The 27,519-nt window shown below is 41.3% G+C and overlaps 1 protein-coding gene across 1 annotated transcript; it reads right to left on the minus strand.

The window, feature by feature from the left end:
• Positions 1–6,197: 6,197 nt before the first annotated feature.
• Positions 6,198–11,659, minus strand: LOC143485479 (homeodomain-interacting protein kinase 1-like). Its single transcript, XM_076984925.1, has 11 exons — positions 11,426–11,659; positions 9,941–10,305; positions 9,157–9,280; positions 8,367–8,486; positions 8,181–8,267; positions 7,710–7,891; positions 7,154–7,367; positions 6,894–6,991; positions 6,625–6,773; positions 6,413–6,532; positions 6,198–6,223 (listed from the first exon to the last, which is right to left on the minus strand). Exons 1-11 carry the CDS (start codon positions 11,657–11,659, stop codon positions 6,198–6,200), a joined length of 1,719 nt encoding a protein of 572 aa, XP_076841040.1.
• Between the last annotated feature and the right edge of the window lie 15,860 nt (positions 11,660–27,519).

A 27,519-nucleotide genomic window follows, 5' to 3' on the forward strand; every position in this document is an offset into this window, starting at 1 on the left:
AGAGGAGGTTCAATCGTGCACATTCTAAGACAAGGGCATGCAGTGAGATGGCATTTGGACAGTTAAAGAGCAGATTTAACTGCTTGCGCCATCTCAGAGTCACCCCTGAGAGAGCCTGTGATATCGTAGCACCCTGTGCAGTTTTGCACAATGTGGCAATACTGCAAAAAGAAGAAATGCCAAGAGTGCAGTTGGAGCAATGGGAAGATGGCATTTTAATTGCAGACCACATGGATGGTAGAGCTGTGAGGGACATGTATGCAAACACTTACTTTGGTTAAGGGAATATTTTGTTTGCATTTGTTCATTAACACTATTGACATAAAACAAGACGGCTTTTTTTTTGGAAAGAGAAATTTATTAATTGTCTTGCTGAGCCTGTGGACAGAAGAAACTTTGATTTACTTATCTTGCAAAAACAAGCATATTAAAGTGAGACCTTTTTGCAAATACTCACATTTTTCTCCATTTTCTTTATTTCAAGCTCCAACTTCCATATTTTTAGTTTTTTGTATTGCAGATCTGCTTTTTTACATTCTATATCTTGGAGCAAGAACCTTTTGTAGATCTCACTAATCTCATATTCCTTTAAGACTGAAGTATAGTCAAGATTGAGAAGTATTTATTCATGTTGAACTGCATAACTACTACTCACGTGTTCTCTTGCAGAGGTGTGAGCTCTGGACATGGAGGCCTGAGGGTCTTCTCTCTGTTCTTCCATTTCCTTTAAACACAACACAAATCATGAGATCACACAGCACATTAACAGACAGATACATAGACACACACGCCTTACAGAACAGGCAGACACTGTGTCCTCATTCTCCTGTACCATCCTGGATGGTCCGGCAATCTCCCCCTGCAAACAACAAATTAAGACACATAAATGTTAACGATCCTCAGGGTTCAGTCATAAGAAATAGGCTGGTTTATGGTACTCACATCATTGTCAAATACAGGAGGGTCTAAAAGAGTCCGCACACCCCCCACCACTGTAGTCATCAAGAATACAATAATACTATGATGTAGCCTGTAAGAACAAACATGTAAAATCTGAGAAACAACTGAACCTACCTTTAACATAAGGCTGTGTATCATGAGGACAGACAGGATCAGATGATGTTCCTCCTTCAATTCCCACAATGATGGGGTGTCCGCTGTTTTGCTCTAAAGCAAGGTCTTCTGCAGGAGTGAGGGCTGCTACAGGAGGCCCACCACCAGCAGCAGCAGTAGCAGTTTTCTTTCTGGTTGCTAAAATATTTTATATAGTTATTTAATATGGTGTTTTACCTTTTCCTGCACATTGGACTAATCAACTGTACTTACCATTCTGGAGTATATTTTTATATTTCACCTTGACCTGCTGCCACGTTCTCTTAACCCTGCTCATGTTACTTTTAAATCAGGAAATTATTAACATTATTAATTTACTATAACACTTTTAAAATGCCAATGAATAGATTAAATTACACTACCGTTCAAAAGTTTGGGGTCACTTAGAAATGTTCTTATTTTTGAAAGAAAAGCAGTTTTTTTTTTTTCAATTTAGCTAACATTAAATGCATCAAAAATACACTATACATTATTAATGTGGTAAATGACTATTCTAGCTGTAAACATCTGGTTTTTAATGCAATATCTACATAGATGTATGGAGACCCATTTCCAACAACCATCACTCCAGTGTTCTAATGGTACATTGTGTTTGCTAACTCTGTAAGGAGGCTATTGGATATTTAGAAAACCCTTGAAAACCCTTGTGCAAGTAGGTTAGCACAGCTGAAAACAGTTTTGCTGATTAGAGAAGCTATAAAACTGACCTTCCTTTGAGCTAGTTGAGAATTTGGAGCATTACAATTGTTGGTTCGATTAAAATCACAAAATGGCCAAGAAACTGAAGATTTCCTACAATGGTGTGTACTACTCCCTTCAGAGGAGAGCACAGACAGGCTCTAACCAGAGTAGAAGGAAAAGTGGAAGGCCCCACTGCACAATTGAGCAAGAAGACAAGTACATTAGAGTCTCCAGTTTGAGAAATCGACGCCTCACAGGTCCTCAACTGGCAGCTTCATTAAATAGTACCCGCAAAACGCCAGTGTCAATGTCTACAGTGAAGAGGCGACTCCGGGATGCTGGCCTTCAGGGCAGAGTGGCAAAGAAAAAGCCATATCTGGCTAATAAAATAAAAAGATTAATATGGGCAAAAGAACACAGACATTGGACAGAGGAAGATTGGAAAAAAGTGTTATGGACAGATGAATCAAAGTTTGAGGTGTTTGGATCACACAGACGAACATTTGTGAGACGCAGAACAACTGAAAAGATGCTGGAAGAGTGCCTGACACCATCTGTCAAACATGGTGGAGGTAATGTGATGGTCTGGGGTTGCTTTGGTGCTGGTAAAGTGGCAGATTTGAACAAGGTAAAAGGGATTTTGAATAAGGAAGGCTATCACTCCATTTTGCAACACCATGCCATACCCTGTGGACAGCGCTTGATTGGAGCCAATTTCATCCTGCAACAGGACAATGACCCAAAGCACACCTCCAAATTATGCACAAACTATTTAGAGAAGAAGCAGGCAGCTGGTGTTTTATCGGTAATGGAGTGGCCAGCGCAGTCACCAGATCTCAACCCCATTGAGCTGTTGTGGGAGCAGCTTGACCGTATGGTACGAAAAAAGTGCCCATTAACCCAATCAAACTTGTGGGAGCGGCTTCTGGAAGCATGGGGTGAAATTTCTCCAGATTACCTCAGCAAATTAACAGCTAAAATGCCAAAGGTCTGCAATGCTGTAATTGCTGCTAAGGGAGCATTCTTTGACGAAAGCAAAGTTTAAAGTAGAAAATTATTTCAAATAAAAAAAAAAAACATTATTTCTACCTTGTCAATGTCTGGACTATATTTCTATTCATTTTGCAACTCATTTAATAAATAAAAGTATGAGATTTCAGGGAAAACACAAAATTGTCTAGGTGACCCCAAACTTTTGAACGGTAGTGTATATGCTCACCCATTTAATCTGTCTGCAATATTATGCCAAGCAGCTTCTCTGGCTTTATTAATACAGGATGTGTTGCCTTCCTTCATAATAACGTGTTTATATTCCTCATAAAGACGTATGAGTAGCTCCTGTTCAGCAGAAGGAAAAAAAAGCTGCTCGTTTCTTCAGCTCTTTCGACATTTTCTTGCCTTTTCGAATATCGATTAGTAAGGCTGTGCAAATACTGTGTGCACGCGCATGTTCGCCGATTACAAAAGCCTGGCTTGAATTAGTGGAAATAGGTTGCATCTGGATTTCGTTAGTGGAACGGAACTAGACGGAAGTGAACTGTTTGGCTAACTCAAGCGAGGCTCACTCTAATAAGCGCCGCTTTCATAAGCTCGCTTCATGGAATAGCCCCCTGGTCAGCTAACGAGCTATCCAAACGCTAACGCAAATCATCCAGGATAATCCAGTCACATAAGAGGAAATATAATTAACTATACTGATAGGCTACCAAAAAAGTAGGCATGTCCCGCGTGTCTTTGCTCCCCACCGCAAACTTCAAGGCAACCAATTAACCCTAATAAGTTCAATCTACTTAAAAAACAGAGGTAACTCGTTGCCTCAAAAAAATTAAGTAATGGCTTCTGTCAAAACTAATATAATTGAGTTGTATGGATACAATTCATACTTATATGATTTAAATAGAGTGAACTAATCAAAAGTTGAAATTACTAAATTTACTCAATTTAAAATTACTCAGTTGCTTTTACTTGTTAATTTAACTTTTGTTGTGATTTTGGATTTGGATCCTTTTGCTTAGCACTAGCATTAGCAACAATATATTTTGCTTACCCTTTAAACATAATATAGGAATTAAATGTAACTATTGTTTTAAATGTGTCCGAGCTGTGAACCCGAGAGAGGGCCTTAGGAAATCATGATGCGTAAGGAGTTTAAACGAGAAGGTGATTGCTCAAGCAGAAGTGGTGAACTAATAATGCTGACATGGGTGAAACATGAATGTATGACATCCTGATGTATGGTGACCTCGGGTCAAGCAGACAGTCCAGAGACAGGAACCATATGTATAAGAGATGTTAGGTTTGGAGACAAAGAGAGAAGACTTGTTTGTTCGAACAACAATACCATGTAAGGCATAGAAGCAGATCTGTGAGTTTGGGGCGTGGAGAAATCGTATATAAAGACGGCATGTACAAACACTTGTTGGGTCTCTCTGATGTTAGAATGTGAGATCCCCAGAGATATCTCTGTTTTAATAAAGGCATTTTTGCTATTGCTATAATTTTGGTATGTGGTTCCTGCTACAGTATTAATCACTACACAGCTACAAATAACTTAAGAGATACTTATGAGATTTTTTTATTATTAATACTTAATTGTTATAATTATTGTAAATGAACTTCACTGACAACACTAGTTTCATAGATATGAACTTGTTTATTATCATTTGGCATCAAATAACATTTTAAACCATTACTGCTTTCAGTCAAAAGCAAAACAGTGTGCTTCATACAAAAGATCAAGTGAATGACAAGACATAGGCTATAACGTGACATGAACAGAGATTCTATAATAAAGTTATTTTTGAGCAATAAAATGCTTGCTAACGTTAGCAGCAAGCTAGCATTATCAGCAATCTCTCCAAATTAATACATTGCTAACACATCTATAAAAGAGTTAGTTCCTGCCACACAATCTAATTGGTTAAGAACTGCTCTAACCGATCAGATATTTCACCATAACGCCACAGCTGTGATGAAGAATACAATAGTCGTCTTTATTTCGTGTCTGCATTATCACACACTGTTAAAAAGCTTCTCCAAGTCACGTGTTTGCCAAAAGTTTAATAGACACGAATTAGTTCGGCGCCCCACACACAGGACGTATACGGTGTACATGTAATGTCACAGAAATTCAGTGGATAGAATTATTAGTAGGAAGTATCATGTATTGATTTTTTATTGCAAAGGCCCTAATGGAGAAAATACCTTTATATATTTCTAATCTACTTCCATTTCAATCTAATTTATCTTATTTATATAATACAAAATCACAAAATAAGTTGCTCTTAGATAGCCCATTAGAAAGAACAGAGTTGGTCATGGTGAGCGGTGTCGGCCAGAGGAGGATGGGTTCCCCCCCTGAGTCTTGGTTCCTCTCAAGGTTTCTTCCTCATGCAAAAAACTAGGGAGTTTTTCCTTGCCACTGTCGCCTTTGGCTTGCTCACTGGGGGCTAGGACTCGGCACTTGTAAAGCTGCTTTGTGACAACAACTGTTGTAAAAAGTGCTATATAAATAAAATTTGATTGATTGATTGATTGAGTTGGGGACAATGGCTTTTTCATTGTATGCGCCTTATGTTTGGAATGAACGTCAAGCTGTCTTAAACCTAGGCTTCTTACCCTCTCTGAAATTGTGTTGTGTATAGAAGTATTGTATGTCATTGTGTATAATTGTTTTGTTCTGCAAATATTGGCCAGGACTCCCTGGGAGAAGAGGTATTGTAACTCAGTGAGATTCCTCCTGGTTGAATAAATGTTAAATAAAAATAAATATATAAAACAGATGATGCATCTGAAATAAACATAATTTAAAAACAAAATACTAAAATAGGCTAAAACAAACAAAAATGGACTAACAAACAAGCAAAAAAGCCCAGACACTGCAGTATTGAAATTCTGTAATAAAGTCATTTTTTTCAGATAAGAAGAGCCTGCTGAGGGGTAGTTCAAAGTCAAAGTCTACTTTATTGTCAAATCTGTGATACGTGCGGGACATACACAGGATTGAAATTACGTTACTCTCAGACTCCATAGTGCAGCGGTAAACATTTACTTAAAATTAACATTAACTAAAACAGTAAAAAAAGGAATAGTACAATAGTAACGGTAAGTACAATAGTAAAGATAAAAAATATAGCTGAGTTGTTTATATATATAATAAAATAAATAGAGGTCTCTGAAATTTACATTCAAGTAAGTGGTGTATGCAGCAGTAAGTAAACATACTGTATGTGCAAAGTGAATGTATGAGGAATCTGGTGTAATTACGATTAAAGTGAACGTATGCAATGAATTAGAAATATAATGTGCAAATGTAACAGGAGTGCAAATTGAAAAAAGAGCAGGGAGTGAGTTGATCCTCCTGACTGGTGGACTGGTGCCAGGGGGATCTGCCTCCTGAACTGTCATGAGATCACAACAGATCCTGGACCTGTAGGAGGAGCCAAGACACAAAATGGCAGTGAGATATCAATACTCCCAGCTGAACTACTCTCTGGACTACACCTGGTTGCAGCATGTGGATAAGACAACAGGGCGAAGATAAGATTTTCTATGGGGCAGTGTGAAGTGTGACGGCAGCTGCAGCGTGAGAAGGCAAACTGCTCTACAGACGCTCTACCTGGCTCAGAGAGGCTGAAACTTGGAGGACGCGGCTCTGTGTCTCTCGGCGCCGGGCAGGGCTGCTCTGGCAGAAGGCACAACCGAGGTCTTTTTGGACCATCCCGGAGGCCGCGGCGCTCTATTCTATAAGGAGATGCGAGACAGTGATCAACGACTGCGGCCTGTCGACAGAGCCGGAGGGGAGGGAGAGGCAGAGCGCGTGGGACTCACCCGGTGGGATGACCATGGCCAGCGACTTGGGCAGGGTGGCGGCGTTTTCCACAAAGGTGGGCAGGCGCCTGGGGCTGAGCGGGCTGCAGATGTCCGAGTCCCGCACGGTCACACAGCTGTTGACGTCCACCCGCTTGTTCACGCCGCAGCTAGGGAGGAGTGTTTAAATCCACAAAGTGAGCAAACAGAAGGGTGACCGTTTCAACACAGAGCAAACACAGAGCTCAGAGGCACAGGAGGCGGAGCAAAGGAGTTCGTGGGGAGGGCACCTGGTGGGCAGGATCTTGGCATTGTCCTTGCCCTCGGTGTCGCTGGAGATGGTGATTATTCTGACAGCGGGGTGGAGTGTGTCCGAGATGACGATGGGCTGAGATGGGTGCGTGGCAGAGGACACACACACAACCAACAAACAGGGCACATGTACTTAATGGCAAGACCCTTCAAACATAGCTGAAAAGCACATTTCCGGTGAGTAATTTCTTATCTGAACACCTGCAGTGTTTAATGTGAGCTGTAGGTTTGGGGATACTGGTGCAACACACGACAAGCTTGTGCTGGCAGGCCCACCTGGCTGTGTTGGTCGGGCTGGCTGCTGAAGGTGACTGGGAGGTTGGAGTTGGTGCTGGCCCCCGCCCCCAGCCCCGCCCCCAGCCACACCCCCACTGCCGAACAGGCCTCTGCTGCCGTCGAAGCCCGTGCACCTCCGCTTACAGATCTCCATGTTCTGGAAGCAAGACTTTACACTGCAAAGTGAGAGAGACAGAGAGTGAGACAGACAACGAGAGTGACACACAGAGTCAGTGAGACAGAAAGAGGTGAGTTACAGCACTGTGCTACAGCAAGTTACAATAAGATGGCGTTCCTTAAAAAGAGCTCTTTGGGGTTTTCTTCCATTTGCATGCAACTTTAGTGTGCTTCCAGTTGGAATTCTTAGCTCCTTGTCTGAATACATTTTACACGAAAGAAGCAAATTATGGAGTGCCCAGCCCTGCATAATGATCGACACGCAAACCATCCTGCCCGCGTCGGAGCTGGAACACAGGCTGGACTGTGTGAGACGGAGGGACGGCCCTGTACACACTCACTGTGCACTGTGAGGGTAGTGAGAGAGGTGAGCCATGGTGACGAATGGGTGTTTGAGAGTCTCCAATGGCGTGATCCGTTTCCCTGCGTCCAGCGTCAGCATCTTTTTAAGCAGGTTGATGAACTCCCACCGGTCAGCCTTCTCCACCTGAACGTCTGTGCCTTCCAGAATGGGCATGTTGACCTGCATGGGAGACGAACGGGTAGGTCATATTATGTGCCAGCAGAGGGCGGCGATGTGCCTAAGACGCTGTTTCAGCAGCAACATTGCCGTGTGTTCCTCTGCATTTCACAGGCGCTGTTGTGACTTACATACACTTCTTATTATGACAGCACGAACCCTCGAACCCTTGAACTCAAAACCAAGTCCTTGCTCTACATGCTCCACCAGCAGCTGGTGCGCTTTGTTCTTCATTTGCATGTCACAGCAGTGATGCTAAGCGTGCAATAAGGTGTACAAGAGCACAAATAACCTGCTTCATGTCATCGAGACGGTCGAAAATGTATCTCCTGGTCTCTTGGGACTTGACGCCAAGCTCCACCTCATGCTCTAAAGGCGTCTGGGGAACATAGAAGGAGAAAAAACGTTCAGGTGTACTGTCAGGTGCCATTACAGATCTCTTATGAACCGAACACATGGCACAAGAAGGATGGGGGACCTTGAGTCTCCACAGATGGTAGCTGGAGCCAGAGCCCCTGTGGAAGAAGCATCTGGTCTTGGTTCCCGCACTCAGGAGGTTCTCTGCTGGAAGGCCCTGCGTCTGGGAGATGTACCGGATCTGCGGCGACAGCGTACAGGAGGGATGATTTTATGGTATGATGGGATGACTTTATTTTATGTTCATATATTGATCCTGAAGACGAGCTAGCAAAGACAACTACTCTATCCAAACCCTACATGTCCCTACAGCCACAAAGCCACCATGGGTCTGCACCTCTAACACAGTAAGGGCCTCGCTTTCCTAAAACACCTTGCACCAGTCAACCCTGTTGTACTGGGACCTTGACTGGACCCATCTTAGAATTCCACTGCAAACCTGAGATTTTTTCCCACTGCAAGACAGTATTCCTAGCACTACTGTAAAGAGCTCTTATTAGATTACCAATTATAGCCAGCAAACACATTTCAGGCCTAAAGGGCCCACAGATCACACTCTCAACACATTTGAGTTAATTGTTTTGTTGGTTCCCCAAAAATCATTCATAGTCTCTTCCTTGCCAGTCATTACAGAACAGCTAGCAAGCTGCATAGTTAGAATAAAGGTGGCCATCACTGTTAGCAACTCCACTCTTCTCCCAAACAAGATTTACATCTTTATTACACAGCGAGGAAGTTCTGGAAAGGAGGTGGGAAAGCAGACTCTAAATCAGCACTGTTCTTCGATGCTTCGTGAATAAAGACAGAAGCGTGAGAAAGGCGAGGTTCGGGTCCGAGGCCCGTGGGCTGACCTGATCGTATTCAGATGCTCCAGGATACAGGGGACAGCCCAGGAAGAGCTCGGCGATGACACAGCCCAGGGACCACATATCGATGGCCTCGCAGAACGGGAGACCCAGGATGATCTCGGGCGATCTGGACCAAAAAGACAAAAACGTCCATCATCACGTTTAGCATGATACTGTGGTTTGTGGTGATTCAAAGGTACTCACTTTAACACAGAGTGATGAATTAATGTGTGAAAATGTAAAAGCTTTAAGAAGTATTTTTTTTACTACCTGAAATATTCTTTTGGTAAATTGGTAGCACAATACTGGCCTGTGCATTACCCATCTACTACTGTAGTGTAACCTGACACTGACACTACACTGACACACTGACACTACATACTGATGTGCTGTTCTCCACTACGTAAATACAGAACAACACTGCCATGGTGTAACTACAATGGAGCAGTGCGGGTACCCTGTACTGATATTACCAAAGCCTGAAGCATAAATATTTTTATGTGTGCTGAGAGCATCTTAACTTCTCAGGCACTGAAGATATTAAGATATTCTTTGGTGTTTGGATAAATGACAACACTTACATGATCCAGTTAAAAATACATCATTTATAAATCAAATGGCAATCAAATGCGTTGCAGTTCATCGTAATGCTTATCACAATCTTAATGTGCAGCCGTGTCACCATAGCCATCCACAACGGGCAGTTCACCTCTCAAGCACACTAGAGCGGAAGCGATTCCCACAACCATGCATCTGTTTCCAATATGCCTTAGGCCGCGCCACTCACCGGTAGTATCTGGTCTGCAGGTAGGAGGAGCACACGGCCTTGGAGACGTGGGTGGCGGAGCCGAAGTCGATGACCTTGACCCGGTACGGCTGCCTGACGGGGTCCACCAGCATGATGTTGTCAGGCTTGAGGTCGGTGTGGATCAGGCCCAGACTCTTCATCTTCAGGAGCGCCATGGCCAACTGCTGCACTATGGACCGGATGCACTTCAGCGGCAGCGGGCTGTGCTTGACGAAGTCCTGCAGGCTCTGCCCCAGCATCTCAAACACCAGGCATAAGTGGTTCCTGTGCTGGAAGCACTCGTACGAGCGAACAATGTTGAACTCGTCTACGTTCTCCTTGTTGAGACGGCTCAGGATGCTCATCTGAGCAGATGGGGGAAGATGGGACAGGCGTTAAGTTATGTGGGCACAGCATTCAAGGGCTAATATGCTACGTAACTTCAATAGCATCAGCCCAGTTACTGCATGGCTCCCTTCAGACATTTACTTTTGCTATATTTGGCAGATGCTCTTTTCCAGAGGGAAATGACCCCTGATCAGTGGCGGCTGGTGCACAAATAATTGAGGGGGGTGTAAACAAATTAAAAACAAATAAAGCAGTCTTATTGCCCTTTATTTATTTGAACATGAATTTTGCCCTAACGTTCTTCAAGTGAATGCTTTGTGAGAAGATTATTTTGTAAAGATAAAACTGAATTTTCTCTCATTTTGTATGAGCTGCTGCTCCAGCCTGCTGATATTCAACATGAACCGATTTACGTTGGAGGTTCGCGCGAGGTGGGCGGAGTCTCGCCCTACGATCACTCGCGAAAGTATAAACCAGCTTTAACGAACCGCAGCTGACTGACACTACCAACAAGAGTGGGTGTGTCCAACAAGAGTGGGTGTGTCTGAAACCGACCAATTAAACTGCAGCCTCAGATCAGTGCTTGGCAAAAGTTTATGCCTCTCCATGCACTCTCATTAGACCGGTGCCCCGCACACAGGAAGTGTGCACAATGTAAGCAATTAAATACAATTATTTGTTTACACTTTTAATAAATTCAAGCATGGCAATTAGACACACAGTGTCACTAAATAATTTCCTCACTATCGCAGTTTATAATGAACTCATTTTAATATCGGAACAATATTAAGGGGGCGGCGCCCCAGCGCCCCATATTGACCAGCCGCCACTGCCCCTGATTACAAATTGCAGTGTTAGCCAATATCAGCCTATTACATCTTATTAGAGCAGGAACAAAGCAACATCACAATCAGGGCTACAATTGTGTAACGCGGGAGTATAGGGAGGTACTTGACGTGTGAAAAGAGAAACAATATAAGCCGTGAGAGCACGGTAAAACAATAAACAAAACTTCAGACAGCTGAAACGGATCATTGCTGATTACTGCAACTCCTGGTGGTAGAGGGAGTGGCAGCCGAGCCAGCCCTGACACATTGACTCTCAAAACCTCTTTTAAATCTACCATAATTTCCCCACCTCGATCAGGCCCTGGCGGGCATAGGCAGGGTGATTTTTCAGGATCTTGATGGCGACAGATTGACTGGTGCCGCGCTTCCAGCACTTGGCCACCTGGCCAAAAGTCCCGCGGCCAAGGAACTCCAGCACCTCGTATCTGTTGGAGGCAGAGCAGAGGACCTCGTGCTGCACTAGACGGTAGTCGTCCATGCTGAGGAAACTGCTGCTTGTAGCCATGGAGTCAAAGTACGCCATGGACCAGGTGGTAGAGATTTAACCAATCTGAATATCTTATTTAGTTATCTGGGTTAACTAACCTCAGAACAAACTTTTTGAATAAAAAGCAGAAGAAAACGACACGGAATTCATTCGTAGTCGACCGTAAATGTTGTTCTGTTTGCACATCACTATGACAACGCGTAATGTAAACTAGCGGTTTCCATGGAAGCTCAATTCGAATTCTACGATTGTGACGTGGTAACAGGCACCACAACGCGCTACGCAGCGCTGCTTTCTTAGCATATAAGATCAAATATAAGGTCGATTTCAAAACAATACACAAAACAACAGCACTGTTTTAAATGTGCGTGTTTGGGTAGCCAGCTACAGTTTTGCTTTTTCTCTAATTCGCTCGCTAGCAATTACCTAACCCCCCCCCCCCAAACGATCACGTTGGCGTATAAATATGTAGTTAAGATATATGCTCGTTTGGGTAGGATTTAATCCAGTAGCTCTACCTAACAAACTAGCAATATTTTATTTAAGGGTAGTTTATTTTCAAAGCACACAATCCTAAAGTCTTAATGCACTCTCACGTTTACCGCTGGAATTACAAGAGATTGGTACATTTCTTATGTATTTGTAACTTATATATTTGTAACGTTATATAAGCGAACCATTCAGTCAAATAGCTATTTGTTGCGAAACGAAACACAGTTCATTTCAAGCATCTTCAAATGCTTTAGCCAATATCCAACACTTTTTTTTTATCTGGAAAATGCAACATTAAAATGAAAGTATTTCCAAGTATTTCAAGCAGCCGTACGAACCCTAAAATTGGGTCTGTCCACTACAAACTCCTTTATGCTTTTAATTCTTCAGCCGAACGCTTGGTGAAGGGGGTTGTATAGAAGGATAAACTGATAGCACATGTACATCTCAGAGACTCTGCTGGATGTAACACAGTTCGTCTGGAATACGTATTTAATAGAGCGCGTGCTCATCGCCAACACGTCTCTGATAGTCTGTGGTGGATCGTGAAAGACCTCCAGCAGCTGCATTACAGACCTACCTGGCTGCGTCATGATCGCGCCTGCGTCTCGGAGACGCTTATGAGATCTCTCCTAGACTATTTAATACGGCGTTTATTCATCTGCAGTACGTCTTTTAAACGGCAGGCTTGGATGCCAAAATGACTTTCATACGCTGCATTCCAGACTTATATGTACAGTAGGCTATAGCTAAAATGCAGCATCTGAACGTACCTGAATGTGGCATTTAAAATCAAACCAGATTGAATTACATTTAAAGCTAGATTTTATATTCTTCTTCCTCCCTAAGTTAAAGCTATGAAATACACAAGCAGCGAGATCGTATGAGCCACTAAGAAGCCTAAAGACTCAAACAGAAATACACTGGAAAATTATGCTATATTATTTTATGTAATTAATTAATATTATTAATATTATTACCACAAAACAAAATTAAGTGAAAGGGATTTTCATTTAACATGTTTATTTAACAGAAAATCAACAATATGCAACAAACGTGTAATTAACAAATTAAAGATGAGCGTCTTGCTGGTGCCAGGTGGAGGTAGTCTTTTAGGCATTTTTCAGCCTCTGCTTTCATGGGAGCGGGTAGCGCTGGGTTCTTCACTGCGGCAGCTGTGTGTCAAAATGTAGAATATTATTACTATTCTTGTTAAAGAGGCATAAGGGCTACACATTTATCAGTTATATTACCCTGAATACATTAAGTAAACTGCATGTAAGAAATAAATCATCTAATGTATCTGTTATTAGGCTAGGCTTAAGGTATTAGGTTACAAGCATAGTAAGTAATTGGAGGAGGAGTAGTATTTTCCAAAATGTACAAAGGTGTTGTTATTTACCGGTCATTTTGCCGTAAAACTTTAAAAACCACATGACCTATAAGAGTCAAATGTAAAAGTAAATGCTATGCGCTTCATGTTAAAGCTAAAAATGTAACATGTAAGTCGCTTCAATATACTCACCAATAATAAGCTGTCCACAGGCTGTCTGTCTGTCCCCTGCCACACCAGTTAAGGCTTTTTGCCAGGTTTGGGGTGAAGACCTTGCTGGAGATCCACCATATCGTTCTCTTTATTGTGTGGCCTCCACTTAGTGACAGCATGTTGGTCTGAAATAAAGCACAATAAGAATATAAATGGATAAACAGCAATCTCACTGCACCAACTGCACCTTCATAACATATGTCCTAGGAAATGTACATTCTGTTTTGCATTTTGTAATCAGGGTTCTTATTTAAAATCAGTTAATATCTTATTCATTGTATTGACTTAAAGTAAGTGATTAGAACGTTTTTGACTAATAATATAAAACTGTATACAGTCTTGGCTAAAATATTTGCACTTCTTTTTAGAAAATATTTAGATGCAATATTGACAGATTGGTGAACCTCTACCCATCTCTGGAGGGATGGATGGATGGATGGATGGATGGATGGATGGATGGATGGAGATAGTCAAGTCAAACTTATTTATATAACGCATTTTACAAAACATGTTGTCACAAAGCAGCTTTACAATCATATGGGTCCAGATCCCTAATGAGCAAGCCAAAGGCAACAGTGGCGAGGAAAAACATGATGGTGGAGATTAGGAAGAAACCTCGGGAGGACCAAGACTCTAAAGAGAACCCATCCTCCACTGGGCGGCCCTTTAGCACAAGTCCATATTTGTGGAGATAGAGAGTTGGTGGTAGCTAGATTTGATTTACAGTTTTTCTCAGTCGATTTGGTACATTTCTTTCATCATGATTTTCAAAACAGTTGCAAAGCACATAATTCACTCAAAATTCTTTGTTTTTGCTTCAAAAGCAAATATTTAGGTCAGTCAATTTGTCAGTGCCATCAGAGTATCTAGTCTGTGTGCCACTGCCTATGAACAAGGCAGTCAAAATAATTAGTCATGTTGTCAGTGCAACTATAAGTCAAAGTCAAATTTATTTATATAACGCTTTTCACAACACATGTTGTCACAAAGCAGCTTTACAGGATTTACATGGTTAACAATACTATGGGTCCATATCCCTAATGAGCAAGCCAAAGGCGACAGTGGTGAGGAAAAACTCCCTATGATGGTGGGGAATAGGAAGAAACCTCGGGAGGACCAAGACTCAAAAGGGAACCCATCCATTGGGCGGCCCGTTACAGTCACAAGTCACAGTCAGTGCAGACTGTAAGTACATTCTGATGGAAACTAGCTAAGCTTTTGATTTCAAGAATGCTGCACATGCTGTGGTATATCAAATGAAACAATACATTTTACACACAAAATACAAAGTTACACAGAACACAAAGTTACACATGACTGCATGTGGGAGACTGATAGAAAGAAATTGGGCTGGAATCAATTTTGTACAGCAATATTGTTTGACTGTATTGTTTGCACTGCAATTTGTTGACAAAAACAAATCTGATTGAAATTCAGAAAAGACAGACAGCTGACTGGAAAAACTGCAAAATTAGAAGAAACTTATTCTACACATTCAAAACAACCTGAGCACATACAGCCTCCAGAGAATATACACATTTCTGAATTTACATACATTTTCTCTATGAAATGTTTGAACAATTGAACACAGACACAGTTGTTCTTCCAATATTCAGCTGCACCCAGTGACCAGCTTCAGCCATTGTAAAACCATGACTTACATGTACAACATGGTCCACAATTGTTGCCCTTATTTCACTGTTTTGTCCCCTCAGCCTTACACCACACAGTCTTACTCCTCTTCTTGGCTGTTCACCCTGCACATGGCCTTGTGTTTCCATTATGAGACTTTGTGATACTGCAGTGTTTAGCCTCTATAAATGTTTGCCAATTACAGTAAAGGTTCATGAGACGCACCTCTGACCTGTAGTTGAGACCATTGGTTGATCTAAACCTTCACAAATTCCCTTTTTTACTGTATCTGAATGTTCACCTGCGAATAATTTAATCAAGTTAGGAAAAAATTACCAAAATGTAATGACAAAAAAAAAGAAGTAAAATGATGCCTTAGAGATTATGACGACATGTTCAGCACTTTTGCATCTAATGACCCAGGCGTTGGGTCTAAATGTTTTGGAGAGTAAGACAATTCAACAGACAATACGTACAACACATTTTGATAAACATGACATAAGCAATAATGTATTTGTTCTGTCCCACACACTTGCAGCGGGATTTGTTAGTTTGTTTAATCCCAGTTGGTGAACATTTTAATTCTCTTTTGCGCCACAAGGGGGCAGCCTTGCTACATTTGTGCTCCTGTTTTTGTTTAAATCGCGCCATCTAACGGTTAGTGGCTATAAGCAGCAAGGAGATTAGGAAACAGCCATTCGAGCACAAAAAATCCAACTAGAGATAGAAGGGCACCAAATTACCTAGGTGACTACGTAACTGAAGACGAGGATAGTGATGGAATGCATATCACAGTAGACTACTGCTGTAGAGCAGTGTGTGGCATTCCACAGACTTATGATGAAGCAATGCAATCAGACAATTCAAAAGAATGGAGAAAAGCAATGGATGAAGAAATCCAATCTCTAAATGAGAACAAAACCTTCACCCCGACAACACTAGCAGTGGGCAAGAAACCCGTGGGGGGTAGGTGGGTTTACGCAATCAAGTCTGGTGTAGATGGGAATGACCAATACAAGGCTCGATTTACCGCTAAGGGCTACAGCCAGAAAATGGGAGTAGACTATGGGGAAACGTTTTCACCAACAGCAGACCTAACGAGTATAAGAGTTGTGTTACAAAAGGCAGTACAGGAAAATTTACTGGTCCACCAGATGGATGTGAAAACGGCGTTCTTACAGTATATAAGATGGAGAAATCACTTTATGGACTCAAACAGTCTGGACGAAATTGGAATAGGGTTTTACATAATTGTTTAACAGAAAATGGATTCACACAAAACCAAGCTGACCATTGTGTATATTCTCAAGAGTCAAAAGAAGGGAAAGTGATCATAATTGTATGGTTCTATGATCTAATCATCGCTGCAAGGGATGGAAATTAATTGAAAAGAGTGAAAGGGATGCTTGCACAGCAATTCAAGATGAAGGATTTGGGGCAACTCAAGCATTTTCTTGGTATACATTTTGATTTTTCTGGTGGGTGTATTAAGATATCACAAGAAAAGTACACGAACAAAACTCTACAGCGTTTTAACATGTCAGAATGTAGGGTAAGAGAAACTCCTTGTGAGCAAAAGCTTGAATACAGTGATGATGCAGTTAAAATGACAGACATCAGAATGTACAGAGAGGCCGTGGGCAGTCTGATATACCTGACAACCTGCACTAGGCCTGATCTGAGTTTTTTGGTGAGCAGGCTGTCACAGTACCTAGCTGAGCCTACACAGGAGCAATGGGTCACTGTGAAACATGTCCTGCGATACCTTAAAGGTACATCAAACAAAGGTTTAACCTTTAGGAGAAACAACACTGAGAATCTTGGTATACAAGCCTACAGCGATGCAGACTGGGCGGCTGATACCAGTGATCGCCGCAGTACAACAGGATACTGTGTGAGCCTAAGTGAGAACAGCGCACTTATTTCATGGAAGACGAAGAAGCAACCTACTGTTGCACTTTCCACATGCGAAGCAGAGTATATGGCACTTGCTTCTACTGTTCAAGAGTGTCTTTACCTAGAACAATTACTGGGGAATATGGAAAGTTACAAATACACACAAACAATAATACCTGAGGACAATCAGGGGACAATGGCATATGTGCACGCTGTTAAGTGACGTAATTTCTGCTAAAAGTTTAGGATGGTTGTTGACATCCGGTAGCCATTGAAAGCGTACACTGTGCTAGCTATTCACCTCACCAGTCTTGTAACGAGCATATTTACCGTTATTTACTTGGAAGTTTCCTTCATCTCCTGTCCGTTTACGTGTCCTAAACATGACAGTTAAACAAAAAAAAGTATCGTTTCAACAACGTACAGACAGCAGGTCCAACCACCACTGCTGTGTACCATTGTGCACAGCATCGACAAGGTGTAATTCCTACCTGAGCTTCCACACCTTTCCAAAGGACTCAGAACTGCAGAAACAATGGGTGGTTAAGATCAGGAGAGATCATTTTATTATCACGAGTACTTCCCGTGTGTGTTTGCGATATTTTATCGCTGCTCGAACCTCCCAATCCTACTGGACGACGACGACTGCGACCTGGAGCTTTTCCTGTGCTATTTCAATGGAATAACTATACTATTCCAACTCCACGACCTGAAGTATGGGAAAGAACAGAGCGTCCACCCAACACTGATCTAACAGAGATGCAGACTGACCATGATGATGATGACCCCTTACCGTGTCATGAACATGACTACTGCGTCAGTAATGAGCCTGCTGCTCTTGATCTCTCCCTCAATGAAAATGAAGAGCTACGCGAGGAGATACCAAGGCTCCGAAAACAAATCAAAGACTTAACTGTCAGCAGCAAGTTCTGTTTGGAGCGGTTTTCTGCCTCTGATGATGACATACGATTCTTTACCAGGTAAATAAAAAATATGGCAGGACACAGTACACGGATGGGCCTTCTCTGGTGTCTGAAATACATTGTGAATGAATTAGCCATTATATAACTTTATATATAACTTTTATATTCCACAGATTTGCAAGCCATGCCCACCTCATGGGCTTTTGGAAGCAAATAGAGCCAGCCACCCACATCATACGGGTTACAAGAGCACAGACTGTTGAGAAGACTGATCAGGTCCCTCACTCTGCCAGTGCAACGGTAAATGTTTTCGTCTTGTCCATACAAAGCATGTTATGTCATCATTTTCAAATTAATCTTTACATCAAAAGAAGTTTTGATAGTCATAATGTAATATGACAATAGGATAATGTATTTTTTCCCCAGGTTCTTCAACCAATTGATGAGTTTTTTCTCTTCATGAACTACCTGTCATTGGGACTGATGCAAAAGGATTTGGCCCACAGATTTAGAATACATCGGTCAACTGTTAGTCGTATTATTAACACCTGGGCCAACTTCCTTTATACTGTATTGGGAGCTGTTTCTATTTGGTTAGATGTGGACACTGTGAAAACTCACCTCCCAGATGTGTTTCAGGACTACGCTGACACTCAAATAATTTTAGATTGCACAGAACTGAGATGTCAAACTCCAAATTCCCTTCTCCTCCAGAGTGAAGTGTTTTCCACTTATAAATCACACTGTACATTCAAAGGGTTGATTGGGATAGCCCCTCATGGCGCAGTGACCTTTGTGTCTTCTCTTTATCAAGGTGCTATCAGTGATAAAGAGATCTTAAAGCAGTCTGGCATTGTGGCCCTCCTTGACCCATCTATGGCCATCATGGTGGACAAGGGTTTCCTTGTTGAAGACTGCGTTCCATGCAAAGTCCACATACCCACGTTTCTGTCAAAGAGAGCTCAACTGTCTAGGTCAGAGATCAGAACGTCACAGTCCATTGCAAGACTGAGAGTCCATGTTGAGCGTGTGATTCGCAGAGTCAAAGAACATAAAATATTCAGCACAGTGAGCCCCCTTTCAATCACAGGGAGCATAAACCAAATTTTTTACTGTTGCCTGTCTTTTGGTGAATTATCAAAATGGCCCCTTGGTAAAAGCCTGGGCAAACAATGGCTAATCTCAATCCAGAATTAGACAGATGATGTAATGTGAATGATGGTGGTTTATTATTATTTTATATTTTCTCCAACCTTAAAATGATCCCTTTAAGGTCAGGGGTCGGCAAGCCGCGGCTCCAGAGCCGCATGCAGCTCAGCTTTTGAATAGAATTAATGAGTATTTAATTAACGTATATTATTTTTGAGACTTAAAAAATGTTCGGGTGGAATTTCACAAATGTCCAGTATTTAGTTTCGGTTCGCTTGAATGACATGTCATCGTCACTGAAATAAATTTCCAATTATTTTGCTTTTGTGGCTCCGAGTCAAAAAGCTTGCCGACCCCTGCTTTAGGTCATGCTAGTCTGTAAATATTGGCTGCAATGTTAAGGTACAGTGCAATATGATAAATAGTATAAAATGCTTTCACTTTTATATGTAAAATTGACAACACAATACAACATTATGTATTTCTTAACTTTTACTGTATTTGTAAAAATGAAATGAATACAATAGTAATACAATTGACAGAATAATTTGAAATTGTTTTAATTGTTCATGAGTTCATTATGATTTTCTATTGCTTGGGCATAGAGAGGTATTTTGGCATGTAAGTGTTAAAGAAAAACATGTCACACCTCCTTTTCACCTCTTCTAATACACTGCTATCTCTGTAAACTCGCTGCACAAAAATATCATCATGGGCACAGATAACTAAATCACACCACTGCATACCAGTAATCAATAACTGGCCCTGGATTTGCCAATAATAACAATGGCTCTCCTTCAATCTGTGTAGGCCTTGTGCCACTTTGAGGAATTTGCAGTCTACATAGCTTTGTGCATTTGGGCACTTAATTTCAACAAGCCCAAATGATGGACGCTCAAGTGGTTCAAGTTCAAGTTTTTCAGAACTGCATAGTCCTTTAAGGCCCCCGTTTCCATTTCAAGTCCCCTCTTCATGTGTGCTGTTTGTCGTGTCCCTCGGATTATCCTTTCTGCCAGGCTTTCTGCAGAATGCAGAGATGTTCATTGTGCAGATGAGTGGAAGAGAATCTGCTTTCATTCCAGCGTAGACTGGTCCAGGATTGAGGGTGGCCCGGTGTGGGAGCTCACCGCTGTAGCCCTTGAAAAGTGTACTAAAAGAAGAGTGAATAACGTTTATTTTTACACATTGTAATCTGTTCACCAGCACAACTGATTGTGAATCACATATCACATGTCATCTGAAGTACAACGAGGCTAAATTAAATTTTGAAGAGAACAGGGTCTTATCAGATGATCAAAAGCATTTATTTTTTTACCACACACTGTAATCTGCCTATTAAATTTGGTACTACATACCTAACTCCACTGGCTGTAGTAGCACCTGGTTTTGGCTTTAGGACAACCATGGCATCCACGGGTCCAGGCTTCACCCCCTATTAATTTAAAAGATGGTGTTAGTAAAGTGACTGTGATACATTAACTAACATTAAATAATGAAATAAGACAAACCATTGTTGGTGGTTTATGCCACTTCTGTTCTGTCTGTGTGCATGAAAGGACAGGAGGCACGACAGACATGCCAGATTCAGAATAATGAGCAGTCTGGAAAAGCAATGCAACCAAGTGGTTGCAGATTCCGCAACCAGCAACACAAGAGCAGTTGCTGTTAATGAGCACAACTGGCATTGAATCACGTAATGTCATCTGAAATACACAAGAGGCAAAATGTAATATCTTGAAAAGAAGACTTCAGCAATGTCAATAGGCGCAATTTCTGTCCCATCATGTTGTTAGTGGTGAATGTCACTTGTCTATTGTCTCATGTAACGTTTGTGCTGTTTTGCATCACTCTTAAAACACTTGGCTATACTGTCGTTCTATTCTACAGTGTTGTGCATGGTTCAATCTACTAGTTCACTGAGCAACTATAAACTATAAAATATATTTTAGATTTAAACTTCATTTTCACTCCAGATGAAATGCTTACACATAGGAGTGAAACAGGCCTACTTATATTTATATTATTTTGTTGTTTCCACCACCAACAACAGAACAGTGCAGGTTTTACTTCAACTGCTTCTTGAAGAGTGTTATCAGAATATGTTAATAGGTGTAAGTGTTGAAGCCATATGTTAATAAAGAAGATAAAAGATATGGAAGACAGATTGACAGATTTTAGAAAATGCAGTTTGAAGAATAGCTGAGGTGGACTATATTCTGCTTTTGAGTCATAGAGGTAGATAACAATAGCTCGAACTGTAAAATAAACTCCCATTTGTTTACTATAGGCAAAACAGACTGCTAATGATTCCCACTCAGCTACTCTGCATTTGGCTACCATTGTAAGCTTTGAAAACCAATGCCTATGGCTATCACAGCTTACGTGAAGTAAGAGCAAGGATAAAAGATTGAACTTGTGTTAAACTAACTTTTGAACTTGTTCAACAGAACTTTGAACGTGACACTGAACAGAACTCGTGTCATTTTAACCAGTCCAACTCTCAGCTGGTGTGGTGTATCTGTTTTCTTCATAGATCTGTAGCAGTGAGCCCTCACTGTTATCTCGTTAGCCTTACTTTTGCCTGATACTTCCATCAGAAATACAAACATGTTTTTAAAAGGCATTTCTAGTACTAGGACAGGTCGGTTCGTTACTAAAAACAACATCACTTCATTAGACTGCCACCTCAGGCTAGCTAGCTAACTAGCGTCAGCCACTTACCTTCAAAATTGCAGAGGTAGGATGAAACGTAGAACTTGAAACCTTTTTCAAGTGTACTCTGTGGCGTTGTACTTGATGCTCTGACAATACGACGCACATCGTTGACGGTAAACTTCGGTAACTCCAACAGGCACCTTGTGAATTTCATAGACTCGGCCATAAACATCTGCACTTCCGCATACCAACCGGAAATATGGTACCATCCTTACACCAAACGACGAAGTGGTGCGTGCACCTAAGCCATTAAAAAATAATAAATAATAAAAATTGAGACGACATTACAGCTTTAAAAACGCAATAAACCAATAACATATGTACTAGATAAGCAAAAATAAGGTACCAACAAAATAAGGTTCACAGCTCCGTGTTCCTCGGGAGCGGAATATGTAAACAACGCGAGTGGAAACTATCTAACGGTGGTACGCTAACGACAGCTAGCGTCGCCACAGCGGGCTACAGTTAAGCTCGCCCATTAAGACGGAAGATATGATTAGTCAATTTAGCTGTCATTTGAAACTGGTATTGAGCTGAATTATAACTGCGTGGCCCTCTGTAAACGAACAGCGGGCATCACAGTTAGCTCGTTAGTTTCCTGTTTACTTTCTAGAACGTCAGAGGGCGTAATATGGCGACTTCAAGCTGATTGGTTTAGTAGCCTCAATATGCAAAATAGTAACGCATTCTGGTAGCGAAATCTTATTTTGCACAGGGAAAAAATAAAATAACGTTTGAACAGTTTTTGTAGAACTAAAATATATGTAATATAGAACTATTCTGTTTCCTAAATATATATTTAGGGTAATATATTTTTTGGCATACCGTCATCGAGACATATACGAATGTGTAGTGCTATATATATTGTACAAATGGCCAACATTAAATGTGTTGTTAGGAAGCACTAGATGTTGCGCTCCCTTGGAAAGGAATCGTATGGTAATGGCATGCGATTGAAGGGATGAAGGGCTCCTAGCGACCTGCAACCGATTTTTTTTTACAACCTTTAGCACCACCTGACACAGTGCTCTCCTATTTTGTCCGCCTAAGCATGAAAGCCTCATATTGGACCTTTGGGTTTACCCTAAGGTGTTTAACAAGATTTCTTGTGTTGCCACAACTCCTTATAGTTTTTTTTTTTACACAAATCACAAACAGCATCTTGGCTCTTTGTGGGGCTGAAATAGCTCCACACATGACTTCTCTTGCGTTCCGCCATAGCGTACGTACAGCGCCCTAGTACACTGAGTGAGCGTCTGTGTGTGTGTGTGTGTGTGTGTGTGTGTGTGAGCGTGCCGCAGTACGTACGCATTATGCACTGACCCAGGCGGAAGAAAAAGTAGTTCCCACCAACCGCATATCATTTAGACAAGATCTCAATATTTTTGTTACTTCCACAGTGTTCCTGTTAGTGCTTTGCATTACCTCAAATGACTGAAGTATCAAAAGTATGGATATTTTGATTTGAAAATCGATTTTACAACATAAAGACCTGGTATCGATGGAATGGATATTTCAGTATCGATCCGCGCATCACTAACTAGAGCTGCGTCAACAAGCCTAATTTACAGGATTAGGGCTGCATGTATGAACATCACACACTGACAGAGGTGGGTAGAGTATTCAACAATTTTACTCAAGTTAAAATACTGTTACTTGAACCAAATGTTACTCAAGTAAAAGTAAAAGTATGCATCCAAAAATTTACTTGAGTAAAAGTAAAAAAGCACTTTGATAAAAAGCTACTCAAGTAGTGAGTAAATGCATGAGTACTGTCTCATGTCAATAAATTACATCATGGGAAATTGAATTACTGGAAACTGACTTTTAATGATAACAAAAATAATTTATTATAAAAAAATATAATATATAAAATGTATTTATTATAAATAATTTGTATTTTAGTTTGTTCCTAATTATTAGACCTGTGTAACTTTATATCCTGAGAGTAGGCGGTATCCAACTAGAGATAGAAGGGCACCAAATTACTTAGGTGACTACGTAACTGAAGACGAGGATAGTGATGGAATGCATATCACAGTAGACTACTGCTGTAGAGCAGTGTGTGGCATTCCACAGACTTATGATGAAGCAATGCAATCAGACAATTCAAAAGAATGGAGAAAAGCAATGGATGAAGAAATCCAATCTCTAAATGAGAACAAAACCTTCACCCCGACAACACTAGCAGTGGGCAAGAAACCCGTGGGGGGTAGGTGGGTTTACGCAATCAAGTCTGGTGTAGATGGGAATGACCAATACAAGGCCCGATTTACCGCTAAGGGCTACAGCCAGAAAATGGGAGTAGACTATGGGGAAACGTTTTCACCAACAGCAGACCTAACGAGTAATAAGAGTTGTGTTACAAAAGGCAGTACAGGAAAATTTACTGGTCCACCAGATGGATGTGAAAACGGCGTTCTTACAGTATATAAGCTGGAGAAATCACTTTATGGACTCAAACAGTCTGGACGAAATTGGAATAGGGTTTTACATAATTGTTTAACAGAAAATGGATTCACACAAAACCAAGCTGACCATTGTGTATATTCTCAAGAGTCAAAAGAAGGGAAAGTGATCATAATTGTATGGTTCTATGATCTAATCATCGCTGCAAGGGATGGAAATTAATTGAAAAGAGTGAAAGGGATGCTTGCACAGCAATTCAAGATGAAGGATTTGGGGCAACTCAAGCATTTTCTTGGTATACATTTTGATTTTTCTGGTGGGTGTATTAAGATGTCACAAGAAAAGTACACGAACAAAACTCTACAGCGTTTTAACATGTCAGAATGTAGGGTAAGATAAACTCCTTGCGAGCAAAAGCTTGAATACAGTGATGATGCAGTTAAAATGACAGACATCAGAATGTACAGAGAGGCCGTGGGCAGTCTGATATACCTGACAACCTGCACTAGGCCTGATCTGAGTTTTGTGGTGAGCAGGCTGTCACAGTACCTAGCTGAGCCTACACAGGAGCAATGGGTCACTGTGAAACATGTCCTGCGATACCTTAAAGGTACATCAAACAAAGGTTTAACCTTTAGGAGAAACAACACTGAGAATCTTGGTATACAAGCCTACAGCGATGCAGACTGGGTGGCTGATACCAGTGATCGCCGCAGTACAACAGGATACTGTGTGAGCCTAAGTGAGAACAGCGCACTTATTTCATGGAAGACGAAGAAGCAACCTACTGTGGCACTTTCCACATGCGAAGCAGAGTATATGGCACTTGCTTCTACTGTTCAAGAGTGTCTTTACCTAGAACAATTACTGGGGAATATGGAAAGTTACAAATACACACAAACAATAATACATGAGGACAATCAGGGGACAATGGCCTATGTGCACGCTGTTAAGTGACGTAATTTCCGCTAAAAGGTTAGGATGGTTGTTGACATCCAGTAGCCATTGAAAGCGTACTCTGTGCTAGCTATTCACTTCACCAGTCTTGTAACGAGCATATTTACCGTTATTTACTTGGAAGTTTCCTTCATCGCCTGTCCGTTTACGTGTCCTAAACATGACAGTTAAACAAAAAAAAGTATCGTTTCAACAACGTACAGACAGCAGGTCCAACCACCACTGCTGTGTACCATTGTGCACAGCATCGACAAGGTGTAATTCCTACCTGAGCTTCCACACCTTTCCAAAGGACTCAGAACTGCAGAAACAATGGGTGGTTAAGATCAGGAGAGATCATTTTATCACGAGTACTTCCCGTGTGTGTTTGCGATATTTTATCGCTGCTCGAACCTCCCAATCCTACTGGACGACGACGACTGCGACCTGGAGCTTTTCCTGTGCTATTTCAATGGAATAACTATACTATTCCAACTCCACGACCTGGAGTATGGGAAAGAACAGAGCGTCCACCCAACACTGATCTAACAGAGATGCAGACTGACCATGATGATGATGACCCCTTACCGTGTCATGAACATGACTACTGCGTCAGTAATGAGCCTGCTGCTCTTGATCTCTCCCTCAATGAAAATGAAGAGCTACGCGAGGAGATACCAAGGCTCCGAAAACAAATCAAAGACTTAACTGTCAGCAGCAAGTTCTGTTTGGAGCGGTTTTCTGCCTCTGATGATGACATACGATTCTTTACCAGGTAAATAAAAAATATGGCAGGACACAGTACACGGATGGGCCTTCTCTGGTGTCTGAAATACATTGTGAATGAATTAGCCATTATATAACTTTATATATAACTTTTATATTCCACAGATTTGCAAGCCATGCCCACCTCATGGGCTTTTGGAAGCAAATAGAGCCAGCCACCCACATCATACGGGTTACAAGAGCACAGACTGTTGAGAAGACTGATCAGGTCCCTCACTCTGCCAGTGCAACGGTAAATGTTTTCGTCTTGTCCATACAAAGCATGTTATGTCATCATTTTCAAATTAATCTTTACATCAAAAGAAGTTTTGATAGTCATAATGTAATATGACAATAGGATAATGTATTTTTTCCCCAGGTTCTTCAACCAATTGATGAGTTTTTTCTCTTCATGAACTACCTGTCATTGGGACTGATGCAAAAGGATTTGGCCCACAGATTTAGAATACATCGGTCAACTGTTAGTCGTATTATTAACACCTGGGCCAACTTCCTTTATACTGTATTGGGAGCTGTTTCTATTTGGTTAGATGTGGACACTGTGAAAACTCACCTCCCAGATGTGTTTCAGGACTATGCTGACACTCAAATAATTTTAGATTGCACAGAACTGAGATGTCAAACTCCAAATTCCCTTCTCCTCCAGAGTGAAGTGTTTTCCACTTATAAATCACACTGTACATTCAAAGGGTTGATTGGGATAGCCCCTCATGGCGCAGTGACCTTTGTGTCTTCTCTTTATCAAGGTGCTATCAGTGATAAAGAGATCTTAAAGCAGTCTGGCATTGTGGCCCTCCTTGACCCATCTATGGCCATCATGGTGGACAAGGGTTTCCTTGTTGAAGACTGCGTTCCATGCAAAGTCCACATACCCACGTTTCTGTCAAAGAGAGCTCAACTGTCTAGGTCAGAGATCAGAACGTCACAGTCCATTGCAAGACTGAGAGTCCATGTTGAGCGTGTGATTCGCAGAGTCAAAGAACATAAAATATTCAGCACAGTGATCCCCCTTTCAATCACAGGGAGCATAAACCAAATTTTTTACTGTTGCCTGTCTTTTGGTGAATTATCAAAATGGCCCCTTGGTAAAAGCCTGGGCAAACAATGGCTAATCTCAATCCAGAATTAGACAGATGATGTAATGTGAATGATGGTGATTTATTATTATTTTATATTTTCTCCAACCTTAAAATGATCCCTTTAAGGTCAGGGGTCGGCAAGCCGCGGCTCCAGAGCCGCATGCAGCTAAGCTTTTGAATAGAATTAATGAGTATTTAATTAACGTATATTATTTTTGAGACTTAAAAAATGTTCGGGTGGAATTTCACAAATGTCCAGTATTTAGTTTCGGTTCGCTTGAGTGACATGTCATCGTCACTGAAATAAATTTCCAATTATTTTGCTTTTGTGGC

Source organism: Brachyhypopomus gauderio, unplaced genomic scaffold (genome assembly GCF_052324685.1).
Source record: "Brachyhypopomus gauderio isolate BG-103 unplaced genomic scaffold, BGAUD_0.2 sc34, whole genome shotgun sequence".
In the NCBI taxonomy this organism is placed as follows: domain Eukaryota; kingdom Metazoa; phylum Chordata; class Actinopteri; order Gymnotiformes; family Hypopomidae; genus Brachyhypopomus; species Brachyhypopomus gauderio.

Excerpts from the sequence above, each read along its gene's own strand:
- LOC143485479 (XM_076984925.1), bottom strand. The coding sequence starts at position 11,659 with ATGGCGTACTTTGACTCCATGGCTACAAGCAGCAGTTTCCTCAGCATG. Across the intron at positions 8,487-9,156 it reads GAGCATCTGAATACGATCAG|ATCCGGTACATCTCCCAGAC; the intron begins GTCAGCCCACGG and ends CTGTCGCCGCAG. Across the intron at positions 7,368-7,709 it reads CACTACCCTCACAGTGCACA|TGTAAAGTCTTGCTTCCAGA; the intron begins GTGAGTGTGTAC and ends CTCACTTTGCAG.